This window comes from Hylaeus anthracinus, unplaced genomic scaffold (assembly GCF_026225885.1).
Source record: "Hylaeus anthracinus isolate JK02 unplaced genomic scaffold, UHH_iyHylAnth1.0_haploid 5, whole genome shotgun sequence".
Taxonomy (NCBI): Eukaryota; Metazoa; Arthropoda; class Insecta; order Hymenoptera; family Colletidae; genus Hylaeus; species Hylaeus anthracinus.
In genome coordinates, this window is record NW_026535322.1 from 3,435,593 (window position 1) to 3,452,448 (window position 16,856).

Sequence of the window (16,856 nt, forward strand, 5' to 3'; positions counted from 1 at the left end):
CACGCGCTCAGGAGTGCTGTTCTCGTCGCTGGATGCCGCCACTTCTGTTTTTCTTCTTCTTCTTTTTTTTTTTTTTTTTTAAACCTCTCCTCCTCTTTTCACCCTCTGGTGCGCTCCCGGTGCGTGCGCCAGGTCGTTGATCTTTGCCCGAGGAAGCGTGCACACGGCCTTCAGCGCGTCCTTGACAGTGGCGCGCTCGTCAGCTTTCAGGGTAACAAGGGGAGGACACAGCTGACTACCCGCCGGATTTTTACGGGCTTTTGCCTGGGGACAGTCGAAGATCAACACGTGGCAAAGCGTCTGCGCCGATGGGGATTATTACAAGAAGCCAGGGGGAGAATTGTGCTAGAAGTGCGAGGTAGACAGTGGTTCGTCAGTCCTGAGGTGTTTGGGATCTCAAATTGTAAAAGAAGGGATGAAATAGTCGCGGTGTTTTAATGTTGCCTTGGGATCCTTGGATTGGTTTTTCAGTTTCAGTCGAAGGTATGGCGCGAAGGAGGGGGCCAGTGGTAGTAGATGTGTATTTTAATGGAATCGGCATTGAGAAGAACTGCAACGAATCTTAGGTCAGCCAACTAAATTGTGTTTGAAATATTCAGTTCCTCGCGTTGTAAGAATAGGGATAGAGCAGCAGTAGCGTCTAGGACCTGCCAGACCCTAGTCACTGAGAACCACAGACCAATTTCAGTCGCAGCTTTGATCAGAATCAGACAACAGAGCCCAGCGATTCCGCGTCCACAATGAGATACGTTCCACACCTTTTCAACCCGTCCTCCCTCAGGTGCAAACATAGGGTGAAGGCCTCCAGCGCCGCGGAAACGTTGAATCGCGTCGAAAAGGTGCTTCAACTTCCGTCGAAGCACGAGTGGATAAAGGTGTATTGTACGCCAGCCGCGGAACGGGCCGAGTTTTCTCTTCTCTTTCCGCGACAAACAGGCCTCGGAGTCTACTTCAGTGCCGAAGTTTTTTTTAACGATCGTTGCCGACCACTCGCGACACGGCCTTTCTTCTCGAGGAGAGATCATTGCCGGGTTTAAAAGCTGGAAACTTTGAGAACCATCCCGACGAGTGTGTTTCTTTATGGGGTAGGAACGTTCAAGAGGCGCGCCTGCGCTGGAATTTATATTTGCGTTTGTTTCCCTGGTTGGAAACAGCGGAAAATGCTATTGAATCTTCCGGAAAGGGGACTGAACAATTTAAAGAGGAAAATTAGGTCTGGGGCTGCTCTTCTGGGCTCGAGTGTATTGATTCTCGGTTGGATATGCTAGGACCGCAGCTAGTGATCCTCGATTGGATGTGATTAGAATCATGGCTAATTGCATCTCTATCGCGTGCAAGCTCGGCTTCTCTACGGCAAGAGTACCTACCTCGGTTGGCAGGGTAAAGTACACCGTTGATATTTTAGTTCAATCCGAAGATAGAACTCTGTAACTTAGAAATTTCATTAATACGAGGACGATCGTATAAAAAGAAAATGAAATTCGGTTCTAAAAATACGTAATTTAAAGGGAAATAAACCTAGCATTTACTGAACATGGGAAGAATACCATGATCCCGAAGTCTCTCCCAGAGATCCAAACACCTTTCACATCCTTTAAATCTGAGAAAGTGGTGCGTGTGTTGCAGGGTGGCGCGACGCTGAGGCGGTGGTCCAGGATGGGAGGAACGAATCGAGAAGCTCAGCCAGGCCCTGAAGTATCCTCGAGCGTGAATCGTCGCGAGGAACGAAGCTGGTCTTCGTGCGATTAGAGGAGCTCCGGAGGTTGTCAGGGAGAGGGGCGGGCTCGAGGAATCGCGGGGATCGAGATGAGCGATCTACAAGCCACTCTCGAGTTCTCCCTCGAGCTTTGCAAGTTCTACAATGTCGATCTGTTCCAGCGCGGGTAAGCGGATACGGCTTTCACGCTCGCTGGGAGCCTTCTCATGCCTCGTAATTGCGAGAGCTTAGCCTAGGCTCATCGACGATTTCCAATTTCGCAGGTATTACCAGATTCGAACCGCCCTCAGAGTGTCGCCGAAACTCCCCGTCAAGGTGGAGGTTAACCAGCTGCGGAATCGTGAGTACACTCCGCTCGCTATCGTTCGTACGTGACTTTTTCAAATATCGTTGGCTGCTAGAAATTCTGGAGGGTGCTTCGAAACCGTTGACACGGACTCGATCGGTTAATGGGAACTCGCGGAAATGGAATGAAACAATTAGCCGGTGGACTTTCCAGGGCGAGCCTTTTGTGCGGCGAGTGGAAGATAAAATTGTTACGAGGTTAATTCGAGTTATTTTGCTTTCGTTGCGGACGTAGGTTTCTATGGTTAGAGGGTTTTAAGCAGTTTCGTTCGGACTGTTATTGGATCCTTCACCGAGTCTATTCCAGCAAATTGTATTCTTTGGAAGCGCCTACCCAGTTGGAAGTTGAGCCCTCACGCAAAGTCTTCGAATCAAATCCAATGGGAGAGCCGCTCTGTAGCGGGTAAAATGACAACTATTCGTTATGAAACTCTTGATCCCGCGGTTCGTAGATCGTTGCATTCTTTTGAAGAGTCTCAGTCGCGTTCCCAACAATGGGTTCTGTTTAACGACTGTGGCCTGCGTATCTTTCGAGCAGCTGCTTATTCCGCGAGAAGAATTTCGAATGGCTTTTGTCGACAGTTTCCCAACCGCGCCAAAAGCTGACGATGAAACGCTCGAACAATCTGTATCTTTCAACTTCTTAATTGGGAATACTCATACAATCCAAGTTGGACGGCAAAGAGTAACTTCTCTCGGAGAACTCAACGGAAAGCGCACGATCTTCGCTCGCCGAGTTTGCCAAAGAACAATAAATAAAAAAGAAAAAGAAAGAAAATACAAGGAAAGCACACGCACACAAAGAGAGAAAGACAGGAGTAAGTTTCCACGAATTACATCCGCTTCGAGGGAGCTGCGACGCGTGTCCAGCGATTCAGGGAAACTTTCTGGTTGCGCTGGAATAGGGGAGGAAAGTTTTCTGTACGTTGCACTCGTCTCGGCGGAGAAAACTCCGTTGAATTCACTTACCAGCTCTCGGTTAGACAACGGGGAACTAGTTCGAGACCCACTTGGTTAGCGATAGCGTTCAGAAGTTGACTCGCGAGCACCGGAGGAACTATAGACGCCACGAAGAGATTCGATTGGATGGCGGGAGGTCCGAAATGCAGTTATTATTGTTGAGAACGAGATGGTTCTCTTTATTTTACGATATTTACGTTTTAGGGATACAGTATCTGTTAAATTTTAAGGAGATTCCAGGAGTAACAGAAGGGTGACGGAAAGGTAATCAAATTGTCTTCGAGTTGGAAAAGTTTTATCAATGAAATAATCAAAGGACTTTTTTTCGATTTCTGCCAAAAAGTAACTCAATTCTCCAAACCTGTTACACTGGAATCCTCCCCCTTCCGGAAGACCGAAACGTCCCTTCTCGTGATTTTCACCTGGCCCGAGATCTCAAACAACCCAGTGCGCTCGAGACGCTCGCGTTTGATGTATCCCAGCGAAGGAGTTACCCAGCCAAACGCGCATCAGGCTTCCAATCAAATCAGACGCAAACCCGCGTACCACTTTCGCCCAGGCTCCCTCGAGACCTCTCTTGTCGCTTATGAAGCACGGAAATCCAGAAGACGCGCGAACCGAGCCCTTTGTTTCCAGACTCGTTGGAGGCGCCCGGGACGAGCAAGCGCTTTCAGATCCTCTACAGAAATGAGGAGGTGACACTCGGCACCTCGGTCCTATTCCGGGCGCACGTGCTCGTGCACAGTCACAAGATCGAGGAGGTGCTCTCGCGCACCCACTTCAATCTGGGCGTCGAGTTATGGTTCAGCGAGCCGACGCAGCCGGAGAACATGGCCTGCGTGTCGTCTAGGTGAGCGTCTTCGTCTCGCGGATGACTGAGCACGCGAGAGGCTAGCCATCAGCCAAGAACGATCCCTCAGAAGTGATATTGCGGTTTGGGGAGCTGAAGAAGATCTCGTACCGTCACTCGAGGTCCGTGGGATAGCTCTGTCTCGTATACGGTGTCGCCCCAACCCATCGACTGCTGGCTAGTTTTATGTGTGAGTGTTACACGCGGTGGTTTCCCAGCGAGTCAGCAGTCGGTGGACGAAGGAGATGTATGGAGCTCGAAGTGCTTAAGATCAGGGCCAATGTTTGCAATTTTTTTTTTTTGTTGGGGGTGTAGAGGGACTGGATAGTTGTGTATGGAAAGTCAGGAGTTTGATCTGTAGGAGGGTATGTTTTGAGAGCAATTTTGAGGGGGTTGTTTATTGGAGAATTTTTATTGGTGGCTTAGAGTTTGTCTAGATCTTATTGTTGATTGTATTAAAAGATATTGAGTTTAGAGAAAATGACGATGGTGGTCTGGACGACGAGAAGAGGCTAGTGTCTAAAAAAGAATTAGAGTGGATAGTTCCGTTTGAAAAACATCGATGACCTAGAAATGTATAAAAAGTATGTCCTTGAGGGGAAACATTTTTCCCCTGTTCGCTGTGTTCGCTCCTTCACTTTAACTTTCTCTTGAACAATTTTTCCGTTATATCCGTAAACAACGTGGATATTTCAGTATCCCCGTTTAATTAGTTCACTCTGTACATCGAAATCGCTTCTCATCTGTTATCAAATTTAGGGGATCAAATGACCCTTTAAATCTGTGAGTTGAAAAATTGTTCGATCGTAAAATTGAAAAACAACATTAAATACGAACGCTCCCTTTATAAGGTTTTATAACTCTGTTTCTTTTAGTATCATTCAATAGTTACGATGATTTTGCACCCTTAATAAGAATGTCTGACTTTCAACAAATTTCCATGTCTGCAAGGTTGCATCAGAATGGCTATGCAACAGTTGGGCAATATTCCTTACGAGTTGATAGACCTTTCCTAGAGTACACGATATACCACATAAAATCAATGGACTGCTCATACACAAACGATGATCGTCGCGTTAATTAATCTCACCTCTGTAGCCTTACAAACTCTGTTTCTTAATGAATACTACGATAGACTTACCTATAAAATTCTACAAAGGAGCGATTAAGTAATTTCTAAACTTTTAAAATTGGATATCTGGTAGTAATGTAGTTAAAGTTATGAATAAAAGTTCTCCAATAAACGACCCCTTTTTCCGAATCGCTCTCAGCATCAGATCGAACTCCGAACAAAAATTGCAAAGTTATCGATTAATCAAGTTATCTACTTCTTTATTAATGACGAGCCTTTTCGTTTCTCGAAAGGGAGAGTATAACCTCGCATTCTTAACCAAATTTTGCTCGAAGACGGCGAACTTTCCCACAGACCTAATAGATGGAGGGATCGATAACCTTGGCCGCGTGCGTCTTACACGTGGAAGGTTTCACGAGGTTCGTTTGCCTTCTACTTTGTAGGGCGTTGCAACTGAACTTCGCGCCCACCAAGGGGCTTCACTATCATCTGCCGGTGCTCTTCGACTATTTTCATCTCGCCGCTGTATCCATCACGATCCACGCCTGCCTGGTAGCTCTTCATCAGCCCTACATCAAGTTGGTATCAACTTGCTTCCTTCTCTCGACCCTTTCGGTGCTGTCGGCTTTTTCGAACGCTTGGATCGGTGCAGTCTATGCCAGAACCAGCGGTTGCTTTGCGATTACTTGTGTGATAATCACCCAAACAAGTATCGAAGTGTTGTTAAATAAAAATAAGATCGTATCGATTATTAAAGGTTTTCTAAGAGGGGAGTTAGGATCTTTTTGATCTATTTTCGAGCCACAGCACCGAAGGGATTAATTGTCGGGACGGTATACCGTCACTGATTGGAATTATTATTTTCGCTTTTCATAGCTCTAAAATTTTTCTGTTTCACACAGGAAAAGCATACTTCATTACGTGCAGAGCTGGTGAGTTTAAAAAAATAATACACTAAATGAAATAAAATGAATGATCTACGAAGAAACAACTGTTATTAAAATGCATGTTTAACATCCAGTATGAAAATAGAAAATAAAAAGTACTACATGAAATAAATTCAAATATATTTTCTCTTTCTGAAAATATGAACGAACGTCTCTCGATCAAATTTCGACTCGAGTTTCGTTCAATGGCCAAATAATTTGCACGACAAATAGCCGCAGCGTCTATTATGTTTGAACGAAAACCCAGAATTGTTAATGAAACGAGCGATATGCCCGCAGTGCTCCGCGCGGAGGGAAGCCATGGCTGCAATTTAAACAATCCACGGCGAACGGAGATAACAATGCCGCGCTGGGAAATATCGTGAGTTCACGCCCGAGCCTTTGAAGTTTTTAATCGATCGAAACGAGAAGAGCCGAATATTACCAGTTCGCGATACACGGGATTTGTTGCAGGAGACCACGACGAGATGCGTCGGATCGGCCACGAAGATCCAGCACGCGAAGCTGGTTCAACAGGAAGTGATCAGGTTACTTCTGGCCGCGAGGGAATCTTTGCTCAACGATTTAGCTGATTTAGCGCGGCTTCTGCCTTCTTGCCAGCAAAGGGTGCTCGAGTTCTTTCAGAACACGCACAAAGAAATCATCAAGGTCTGCGCGCCCACGGATCGTTAACGTCTTTTCATCGTGCGGGGCCGTCTTCTTCGGGGAATGTGACGCGTGTTCCGTCTTGTTGCAGATGATGGACACCGAGGAAACCGATATCGCTCAACTCTGCGCACAAAACATTGTCCTCTGGCAGCACTTCTTGGAGGCTTTCTCCGGACGCGAGGCCGTTCATCAGCATCTCGCCAGGATCCATCATCAACTGAGGGTGAGTTTCTCGTCCTTCCTTGATTTCTGGTCACAACGTGACTCTGGATAGATTCATTCGTCGTTAGTTAAATCACCACCGAGATTAACGAATACTGCCGATAACTCCTAAACAAGTGTTCAAGATAGCCTGACACCTATACAAATGACACTCCAGCCTTTTAGCTACCTTAAAAATCGACTTGCTAACCTTGCATCGCATTAATTTCAGGTGAAACGTTTCGCGGAAGGGTTCTTCGTGCTGGAAAATCCCAGGACGTCAGCCTGGGGTTGCTACGACGCGAATTATCAATCTTATCAGGCTGTGAGCGAGGCAGCCCGAAGATCGCGGTACCTGGCGGCGTTACCACCCCTGCCTGTCCACTGTCCAGAGCTGGACGGAGACCTCCACTCGCTTCCTTTGATCTTCGAGGATCAGTACGTGAACATGAAGCAGAGACACAGGAACAGCGGTAGGTGTCAGTGTTAGGTATTAAAAACACAAATATAAATTTACATACCCATGAACAACATCCGAAACTACTGCAAGGACGACAGACACCTTCGAATTTCTGATTTACTTTTCAGTACCCGGCATGGACGACTGCAGTTGCGGGATGGCGGCGATCCTGGAGTCCCGATCTATGGGAATTTGGTCCCCCAGGAGCGAGGGGGCGGCCCAGGACATTGCTTCCATCCAGGGTCGTCTGACGTTGACTCCCTCCACGCTGCCCGCCAGGCACAGCAAGTCGTTGGACCAGTTGGGTCCGGAAATCACGCCGGTACAGCCACGGACATCGCCGAAGACTCTCCCCAGGTCCATCTCAACGCAGCTGTTCCCCAGGCAGAGAGGTGGTGCTCGAAACGCCACCCCTCCGGCGACTGTCCCTTCCAGAGGAAGACAGAGATCCATAGCACCGTCCAGTAACACGCTTTTCCCGCCTTCGGGGCAGCAAGCCTGCTCGGCGCCGAATCCATCCCTTGGCTCGACGCCTGTGGTACCCCTGCCGCGCGCAAAGTCCACGCAGATGCTGGTGCTGAACCGTCAGCAACAAGGGGATCCCCAGACCACCTCCATCACGTCACTTTTAGCAGCGATGTTCCCCGAACTGCCACCTGGAGGACAGCTGCCGGGTTATCGACCGTCGAGCAAGTCCTGCGAGCAGACCTTGACGGTGCCTCCCTTTGTGGGAGGGATGGACCATGGTCAGATGACCGATTGCTGGACCGAAAACAAGACTGCCAGCGTTGCCGAAGGTATGAGTGAGTATTTTTCTCACTCGCTGGTTCAATTTAACTGGAGAACCTTGCTACACCGCGTGGCTGATGAAAGAATATTCCCTTCCAGATTATCACTCGCTGGATACGAGGAGGATCCGCCTGGAGCCGCGCAGTCATCGTTTAGCGACGCGTCAGGCTCTCTCGAGCAACGATCAAAACAGCTTCCTACCTGAGAAGTCGAGCGTCAACGGCGATGGCTTCCTGCAAGAGCAGCCTCTTCACACAGCGACTCTAGACAGGATCACGTACAGGGGGAACTCGAGGAAGCAGGGTCATCAAGCTGGAGGCAAATACAGTCAAACGAACGGGCTGGAGTCCCGTAGATACCACACGATAGGGAAGACCGGGCATGGTCAACGTACGCGCGAGATCCAGGACTCGATGAACGGCGGGGGCGTCCCGAGCAGCCATTCGCTGATGGTGGATCCTTTGTACAAACGATCCAACTACTCTCCCACGACCACCGACTCCTTCTTCTACCGCACGAACGGCACCAGCGGACGAATGCACGGGGAACAGCCAGAGAGACCAAGAAGACCCAAGAGTACGGAGAGACTGATGGACGACGTCAATGCCACCGAGTACTCGGACTTCCGCAGAGAGAGGCCAAGAAGGAGGGACGAAAGACCTGGGGTCAAGTCCCCGCGAAACGGAGTGTCGCCCTGTTACAGCGAGGAGAAGCTGAGAAGGCAGCAAATCGACGACAAAACAGAGGTAACCAATGAGATGTTCTACAAGGTGATGAACGCCATGTCGGAGCCTAGAAAGGAGCATCGGACAGAGAGGAGAAAGAACAGGCACGGGAGGAGGCCACATTCGGCGCCTGTCCTCGACGTGGACCATCCGAACGACGATGGCAAGAAGTGCAATCACAGGAACAGGAAACCTGCTCCTCCCCCACCTGGCTACCAGGACCCAGCGGTGGCACCTCTGCCCAAGTATCGTCATCCGCCTCCTGCGCCTACCACGAACGTCCTGGAGGTGGAGAACAACAATAAAATTATTCTTAAGGTAGGATTTGAAGTGTGGCGTTTACCTTTGGAAATGAACATTTTATTACCAATTAAGTTAACGGCTTAATCCAGGCCTAGCTAGCCACCACGTTCCCTGCTCTCTAACCATCTAGATCGAGACACGTAGATATTAGTTTCCATGGTGTCTAATCTTGTTGCAGATCGAGCCCATAAAATCGCCCGTGGAAGCGCCGGCGACCAACGGCACAACGCCGTCCGACACGTCAAGCACCGGTGCACCGCCGCCCAACACGAAAAGACTGAGATGCGCCAGCGTGCCAGTGGCGCAGAACAAGGTCGTGGTGCCACGAAGCGCGGTGTCATTGCCTTGCATGCCGATACGCGACAGCAAGGACAGCCTTAGCAACAATCTTCCCGTCATTCCGAATCCGCACAGCCCGCCGTCCAGCAGGCCCAGCAGCCCGACCACGAGCTCCAGCTCCAGCAACCTCACGTCCGAGTGTTCCGGCTGGGTCAGTAGCGGAGACACGTCGAGCTCGGAACAGCGTCGCAACGCGAAGCTGTCCAGCGAGCAGCTCAGACAAAAGCTGTCGAAGATCGTGCCCAGGAAAGAGAGGCCACCTGCCAAGGAGAACATCGAGGAGCACTCGTACGAGGAGGTTCGACTTCCACCTCCGAAGATGTTCCAGGACGAGCCCCCACCGCCGGAAGAGTTTCGCGATCCGCCTCCCGTCATCGACAACCCTCTGTACCACGTCTACGAGACGGCGAAGCCTGCCAGAAGCCCGAAGCAAACGAAAACGGCGCCGTGCAGTCCTCAGAAGAACAGGGACAGGGACAGGGACACCGCTTACGGTGGCAGGGACATCTGCCTGGACTGCTACCAGGAGGGCAAGGAACTCTTGCAGTCCACCCAGGACGACTCGATCAACTTCAAGAAGTGCAAGGAGGAATTCAAGCGTCAGATGAGCTTCTCTGGAAAGATCTACAGGTGCGGCCTCTAATTTGCCTACGGCGAAACTCCTGAATTCGTTTATTCTCCTGCATCGATCGACCCTGAGGAATACTAGTACCCAAGGAACGATAGTTTTCTTTCTCTCCTTCGCCTTCGTTCGCCGTTTCGTGACGCTTTCGCAGTTTGGTTTATCGTTTCTTTACGTTTCTCGTCGTCTCTTTATGTTTCGTAGTTAAGTTTCTCTTTGTCTACCTTATCCACTTTAGAGAACGAAAGGAAGCGCAGATGCGTTTCCATAAGCGCGCCCATTCCCTTGGATACGGTGACCTCCTGACCCCGTCGTCGGTTAAACCTCTAAGATCCAATGTGCCTCTTAGTGACTATCCGACCCTGGCCTCGACCATGCCGTACTTCCACATCAGCAACGAGTACAGGCTCTTCTCGCCGGAGGGGGCGCATCTCATCATCTGCGTCCACGGTCTCGATGGGAACCCTGCCGATCTCCGTCTCATCAAGACCTATTTAGAACTCAGTCTTCCCGGGGCCCATCTAGATTTTTTAATGTCTGAGAGGAATCAGGTGAGTTAAGAAGCTTGTCTAAATTAAATGACAGGTTTGATCAGGTTTCTCTTCTCGTGACTAGGCGAACAAGTTCTTTCGCAAAACTACATGTTTGCATTTGTCGAATAGGGTGACACTTTCTCGGACTTCGACAGGATGACCGATCGACTAGTGTGCGAAATACTCCATCATACCGTGACGTCGGGCCTGAACCCGACGAAAGTGAGCTTCATCGGACACTCTTTAGGGACCATCATCATACGCAGCGCTCTGACGCGGCCAGAACTGCGACCGCTGCTACCGCGTTTGCACACATTCCTCAGCCTGAGCGGGCCACATTTAGGCACCCTGTACAACACCAGCGGATTGGTTAACGCAGGTAACGCGAACAGAATCGAGAACCGCTGTTAATCTGTTGTGAACATCTTCAAACAGTTACCTTGAACCCTGTCCAGGCATGTGGTTCATGCAGAAGCTGAAGAAATCCGGCTCGCTGCTGCAGCTGGCCATGAAGGACGCGTCCGACGTCAGGCAGTCCTTCATGTTCCGTCTCAGCCAGAGGAGCAATCTCGAGAAGTTCAAACACGTCCTTCTGTGCGGTAGCGCGCAGGATCGCTACGTGCCGCTTCATTCCGCGCGGATAGAGCTCTGCAAGGCCGCCGTTCGGGATTCGACAGATCAAGGTAATCTGAAATTCTAGAAATTCCATCTCCATCACTTTACACAATATTCGTTCAAGCAATGACCGGGAAATGAATTTCAGCTGTTCGAAAATAAAAAGATTTTCAATCTTAAAACTTGTTTCCTTTCGCTTAAATCTAAATTTACCTATGTTCTAACAAAGGCTATCACAGCATTCGAATCGTTTTAATTTCTTTCTTTCAGGCGCAGCGTATCGCGAGATGGTGCACAACATCCTGTACCCAGTGATGTCCACCAGCGGGGTGAGTCTGGTGAGGTACGACGTGCACCACGCGCTACCAGCGACGGCGAACGCCCTGATTGGTCGAGCCGCCCACATCGCCGTCCTCGATTCCGAGCTTTTCATCGAGAAGTTCCTGCTGGTGGCTGGCTTGAAGTACTTCAGATAAGGAACGGACTACCTAGCGACTAGGGGAAAATTAGGGACGTTATTGTAATAGCGGGATAGCCACCGGAGAACGAAGTGCTCGGGCGTACCGTGGATTAGGATTAATTAACACGAACCTGCTGTCGACAACTGCTTCGCTTTATCGTCTACACTTCTTTTTCGCGATCAAGCTCGTCTTCTTCCCTCGACGCGAAAGCGAAGCAGTTAAACGTTTCTATTACAAGGAACACGGCACGCGAACACCTCGATAACAGTTTCTCTCGTTAAGGTCACTTTGTATTGGATGGACCACTTGAGGTGACACCTTGGATTTGGCTGAAAATTGAATGGTAGGCTTTAAAGGTGTTCAAACTTTGACTAAAGGATTTTTCGAGGTCTTGAGAATTGTTGATTTAACTGCTTGAAGAATGACGAATAGTTCGGATGAACTATGCGTCAGAGTTTGTTGGACACCAGAGCATAAGATTTTACGAACTGGTAAAATGAACAAATTCTCGATACCTCGAAGAATGCTTCAACGTGTACATGTCTCAGAAGAGTAGTTTCTTCGATTCCAATCAAGTCCATGTTATACCGAGGAGTGTCCAGTTTGGCATGAAGTGATCTGTTAGATTCCTACGCGTTGGTCTATCGTCGCCAGCCCTGGAATACTGCTTTTACGCATTCATCAGTCATCGAATCATCGCACCATCGAAACCAAATGGACCTATGCCTGCGCGAGAAACGGGCCTACTTGCAGCTTGTGCTCATGATTCTCTCTAGAAAGGGGAGCTGGGAAGGGTCGTTAGATAGCGAGGGGTGGTTCGACCAGACGCGTTGGTTGCTGTTCTAGAACGATGATACTTTCGATGTTACCGAACCTCCATGTCAGTTTTATCGAACGAACATATCAACAGAATATCGAAGTTTCTTATAAGCAATTTGCGAGAAGACTTCAATTCAGACCTTCCTGAAGAGTACGTTCTATTTTCTTGGTCTATCACTCGCACACCCACAAGTATTTTAACTCGTTGCTTAAAGGTTGAAGTTAAGTTCTTCACTCCCTCAACCACGAAGGAATTAATTCTTCGGCGAAGAGATACTTAAACCAACAGTTGATTTTACTTTTCCATGTTCCGGATGTCACCTCGAGAATAGCTCGAGAAAATGAACCGAAAGGTCCAGAATCAGGGCTGGGTTTAAATCAATCAGACCAATCGCTCCTAACCGGGCCCACTCCCAAGGGGACATTTTTAATATATCATTTCACTGAAGCAGACCTCTGCTGTGAACCTGGGGGCCCAGCTGAAAATGTTTCCAAATCGGGTTGTGGCAGCTAAAGCTGGCCTTGAATCTTCCATCTACGAACACCTACTTTCTGACCTAACACCTGCACCCTATACTCAAACCTGAGAACCTGTAAACTGACTTGACAGGTGAAACAGGTAACAAATCCTCCAGCAGTCCTCGTTCACCAGCACGTGGATGTCGAACCGTCTCGAGCACTTGTTAAAGATCGACTCAAGTATCGAGTTCTCGGCCTATCGCGAAGCCTGGGGCTGGCGAGGGTATCGCCGTCGCGTCAAAAGTCATCTATCCCACGAACACTGAAGAAACGCGAACAGACACGCGTTTCTCTTCGCTTTCTCTTTCTAAGGAATCGAGAGAACAGGGACACGTCGCCCGACAGGATTCACCGTGGCGCTCTTCGGCCCAGTGTAAAAAGCGTCTAGGGTCCAGACACGGTCCGAACCCTAGGAAAGTTACGAAACGTATGTCAATTGTTACTCTCAGATAAGTGTGAGTGCGTGCGGTGTGAGGAGGATGGATGAGACGCGTTACGTGAGAGAAAGAGAGTATTCTAATGTAAACAAAGAAAAAAAAAAAACAAAACAAAACGGCAATTGTGGGAAGTCAGTGAGAAAAAGGGGAGGACAATTCAGGCGTGGAGAAGTAACGGCGATCGGATTGGGACGAGAACGACTGTTTGGAGTGGTGAACGTTACCTTTGGCGGGTGCCAAAGGCGAATTGGAGCAACAGTGAGGTGAGACGAAAACGGACACAAGTGACTACCATTTCAGGTATATGAAATCCCTCCAATACTAGATCTCAATTGCTCAGAACAATCTAAATAAAAAAAAAAAAAAGAAGAAAATTAAAAAAAAGTTATACATTATAATCGTAATCGAAGCAACGAAGACGCGTGGCATCGCGTCTGTCGATTGCTAATCGTGAAATATCATCGAAAGAGTGGGAGAGAGAGAGGACGTGTGTGATTATGATTTCTCGATTCTCCCCAAAACGGCGACGAGAGGAAAGACGAAACGTCGACAGTAAGACTCGCGGTACAATGCATGGCAATTTTGGTGTTCGATGTGGTAGTTTCGCGAAAGTAACGCCTCACAGTTCTTGTTCGATCCGTTTCTCGCCGCGAGAAGCATGTCTTTCGTTGAAGTCGCGCCCGATCGGCATCGTTCAACTTGACGTACGAGCTCGATCCGAGTCCTTAAGAAAATATACGTCGATGTTAGGTTGCGTTGTGTACTTCAGAAGGTGTTTTCTACGATCTTTTGCAACCTTTGAATTGATTTCCAATCGTCTTTGAATTACGAGACTGATGACGAGTCTTCGGGTGACTTATTAAGTAGTCTAACGCCTTTGTTTCTTTTAACCGATCTCGCGATGTCGTGAAAGTTTCTGGCGTGGGGGACTCTGGCCAGGTTGAACGTGCTCGGAGCGTTCCGCACGACATTTTTCGTTCGCGATTATTACTTTGCCGACACAGTAGAGAAAAATTGCACCGTTCGTACAGCGATTCTCCGCACAATATCGTTAAGTGTGAACGCACTGCGCCCAATGTAAGCGTTTACCCGCGCAATTGTATACAACGTACACGCGTGTACGCCTTTACACCGTTTAAGAAACGCGCACACCCACGGAATCGTGCATTGTGCACCGCGTGTCGCGTTTGTTGTACAGGATGTCCCATTTAGATCGGCCCTCTCGAATATCTTTGAAATTATCATGAGACTAATGCTTCGTATAAAATTTAATTGTTTCAAAGAAACACTCTGTGTTTGAAATATTTGTTGGTGTCGACAGTTTCGGAGATACTGGGGCAAAACGACTTAAATTGGACATTCCGTAGATATCGTCGTATCTATCGCGAGCACAGCCTCGCCAGGACCACAATCAGGCGCTCTTCGCTCGCCTGAAGCTGTGAAGCACAAAAAAGTCCTCGAAACTTTTCTCATTCAACCGTAAGATCGCGTCGTTTCGATTGATTTTTCGCTTTACCGCTCTATCGATAAATTAATCGTCGAACATTCGTGTGGTTTAGAAACGAAGCGGATAAAACGACGCTTATCGAGCAGCGTTCCATTCGTGTTCTATATCCAGGTGTCTTTTCGATTTAAGCGCGCCGAATGAAATCTTTTCATTGGGGGACGAACCATCTCGTTTTCTTACCAATTTAATTCCAAGTATTTCATCGAGGAATTGAAAAGTTTACAATGAGGTTACATCGTTTGAACGATAGTTTCCATCTTCAGAGTCTCCCATTTTTCTGACGAGTAACCTTCCATCTCGGACTTTGTTTAGAACGCTATAAACCTCTCTAATATAATATTTGAACCCTCCGAGAACGATCGAATTTGCTTCTCCTTCGATTCTAAGCCACTCGTCCCCACTCATTTACTATACAAGTGATCGCACACTATCGTGTATACCGTTTTTGTAATGCGTTTATATCTAACGATTATGAACGAACCAACGTTCAGGGTTCTCGGAGGACCTGTTAGAAGGCTGGCCAGCAGGGACCGCGTACCCCATGCCTGACCCTTACAGGGGCCTCGAATTTACACGAAGAAGGCAGCAATGGAATTTGTACGCTCTCATAATCAGTTCACGATCTGGCGACAGCAATAGTTTCGATGCGAAGAGTAATATCTGGCTGTCTTGGCTCTGCTTGATTAAATCTGATGCTATCGATCACTTCTACGCTAAATATTTCAGCAAATATTGCGAGAAGCAGTCACGCGGCTAAGGACATAATTCTTCAATGTTTCATAAAAAGGGCTCCAGACAATATAGCGATACAACAATGCTGAAAATGAAAGAAAGGAAAACGGTTAACTCGTGTATTGAAATCGGGTAAAAGCACTCATCGCTTCTTTTTCATATCTCCACGGTATCTTGAAGTCAGACAACTGTTTACTCCATCCCTTTTTGCCAAACCTGAAAGAATTATGTTCAACTCGAGCGCGCGAAACGATTGTCGATCGAACGATTGCGCGTTGCTGCGAGTAGACGAGCGAAACGAAAAAGAACTATTCAAACGATGAAACCGAGGTATCAGAAAGAAAGTTAGCTTTTGAAGGAGAAGGTTTGTAGTTGCAACGTCGACGAATTAACAGCAATGTATACACTATACATAACACATGGATACATATGACGAAAAGATAAAAAAAAAAAAAACGTGAATAAATCTACTTATACATAAAACGACATAGATTAATGAAAAACAAAGTGTCTGGTATTGTTATTGTTACCGTTGATATAATGAGAAAATTTTACCTCACCGAGCTTGATTGTCGCTTTCGCAGAGCGATTGAGTGTGTAGACGCAAAGGTTTTTTACTTTAATAGTGGCTGTACTATTGTAACGATCGCGAGGCATCTCATACTTAAAGAAATTTCTAACTATAATTAATCTCGACGAATTATTATTCCTATTACGATAAAGAATAAAATTTTTATTTATCAACGATCAATTTTTAAGTGGCGATCACACCCCCTCCGAGAGTAAACGTAATTGTTAGTGGGTAAATTTATGTAAATAATTGTTACAATAAAATATTAATTTACCTTTTGTTTTTAATAAAATTACGTATGTTTCATTACCTGCGTTTCTAGTAATAATTGCGCGAGTATATAAATGGGCAGGTCGAGGAAGAGTCGACATAAGAATTAATCGTTAAAAGATAAAAGAATCATTTCGTAAACGGTATACGTTTATTAGTTTAAAATAACAGTGCGAGGAACATTACGATCCCGACCAGAATCGTATGATGATCAAGATACACGTGCAGGGACGAGGTAAAAGTTTTCGTAGAAAAAAAAAAATAAACAATTTGACTCGGTTGCATCAATCGTCAAAAAGGCAAAATTTCCGAGCAACCGTGCATGTGTATCTTTATCCTGAAAAAAGAAAGAAGTCTGAACGGGTCGAAATTATTTAAAGATACAATTAAAAGCTTGAAAACAGTCGCTAATAC

The 16,856-nt window shown here is 47.4% G+C and overlaps 2 protein-coding genes across 4 annotated transcripts in view; both read left to right on the top strand.

The window, feature by feature from the left end:
* LOC128895316 (uncharacterized) overlaps positions 1-16,345 on the top strand; it is a 31,079-nt gene extending 14,734 nt beyond the window's left edge. Inside the window, exons 2-17 of one of the 3 annotated variants that reach the window (XM_054157810.1) lie at positions 1,627-1,883; positions 1,981-2,057; positions 3,659-3,872; positions 5,388-5,522; positions 5,847-5,876; positions 6,171-6,252; positions 6,345-6,539; positions 6,628-6,762; positions 6,973-7,213; positions 7,329-8,003; positions 8,089-9,032; positions 9,196-9,986; positions 10,217-10,529; positions 10,641-10,890; positions 10,967-11,194; positions 11,397-16,345. In XM_054157810.1, the coding sequence (XP_054013785.1) occupies positions 1,807-1,883; positions 1,981-2,057; positions 3,659-3,872; positions 5,388-5,522; positions 5,847-5,876; positions 6,171-6,252; positions 6,345-6,539; positions 6,628-6,762; positions 6,973-7,213; positions 7,329-8,003; positions 8,089-9,032; positions 9,196-9,986; positions 10,217-10,529; positions 10,641-10,890; positions 10,967-11,194; positions 11,397-11,602 (4,593 nt within the window). In that variant the 5' untranslated portion in view covers positions 1,627-1,806 and the 3' untranslated portion in view covers positions 11,603-16,345. Of the gene's footprint in view, positions 1-1,626; positions 1,884-1,980; positions 2,058-3,658; positions 3,873-5,387; positions 5,523-5,846; positions 5,877-6,170; positions 6,253-6,344; positions 6,540-6,627; positions 6,763-6,972; positions 7,214-7,328; positions 8,004-8,073; positions 9,033-9,195; positions 9,987-10,216; positions 10,530-10,640; positions 10,891-10,966; positions 11,195-11,396 lie in introns of all 3 variants that reach the window. The other 2 variants (XM_054157808.1, XM_054157811.1) reach the window with 2 other exon arrangements.
* LOC128895799 (uncharacterized) overlaps positions 1-16,856 on the top strand; it is a 193,110-nt gene that overhangs the window by 156,719 nt on the left and 19,535 nt on the right. The window lies entirely within an intron of this gene.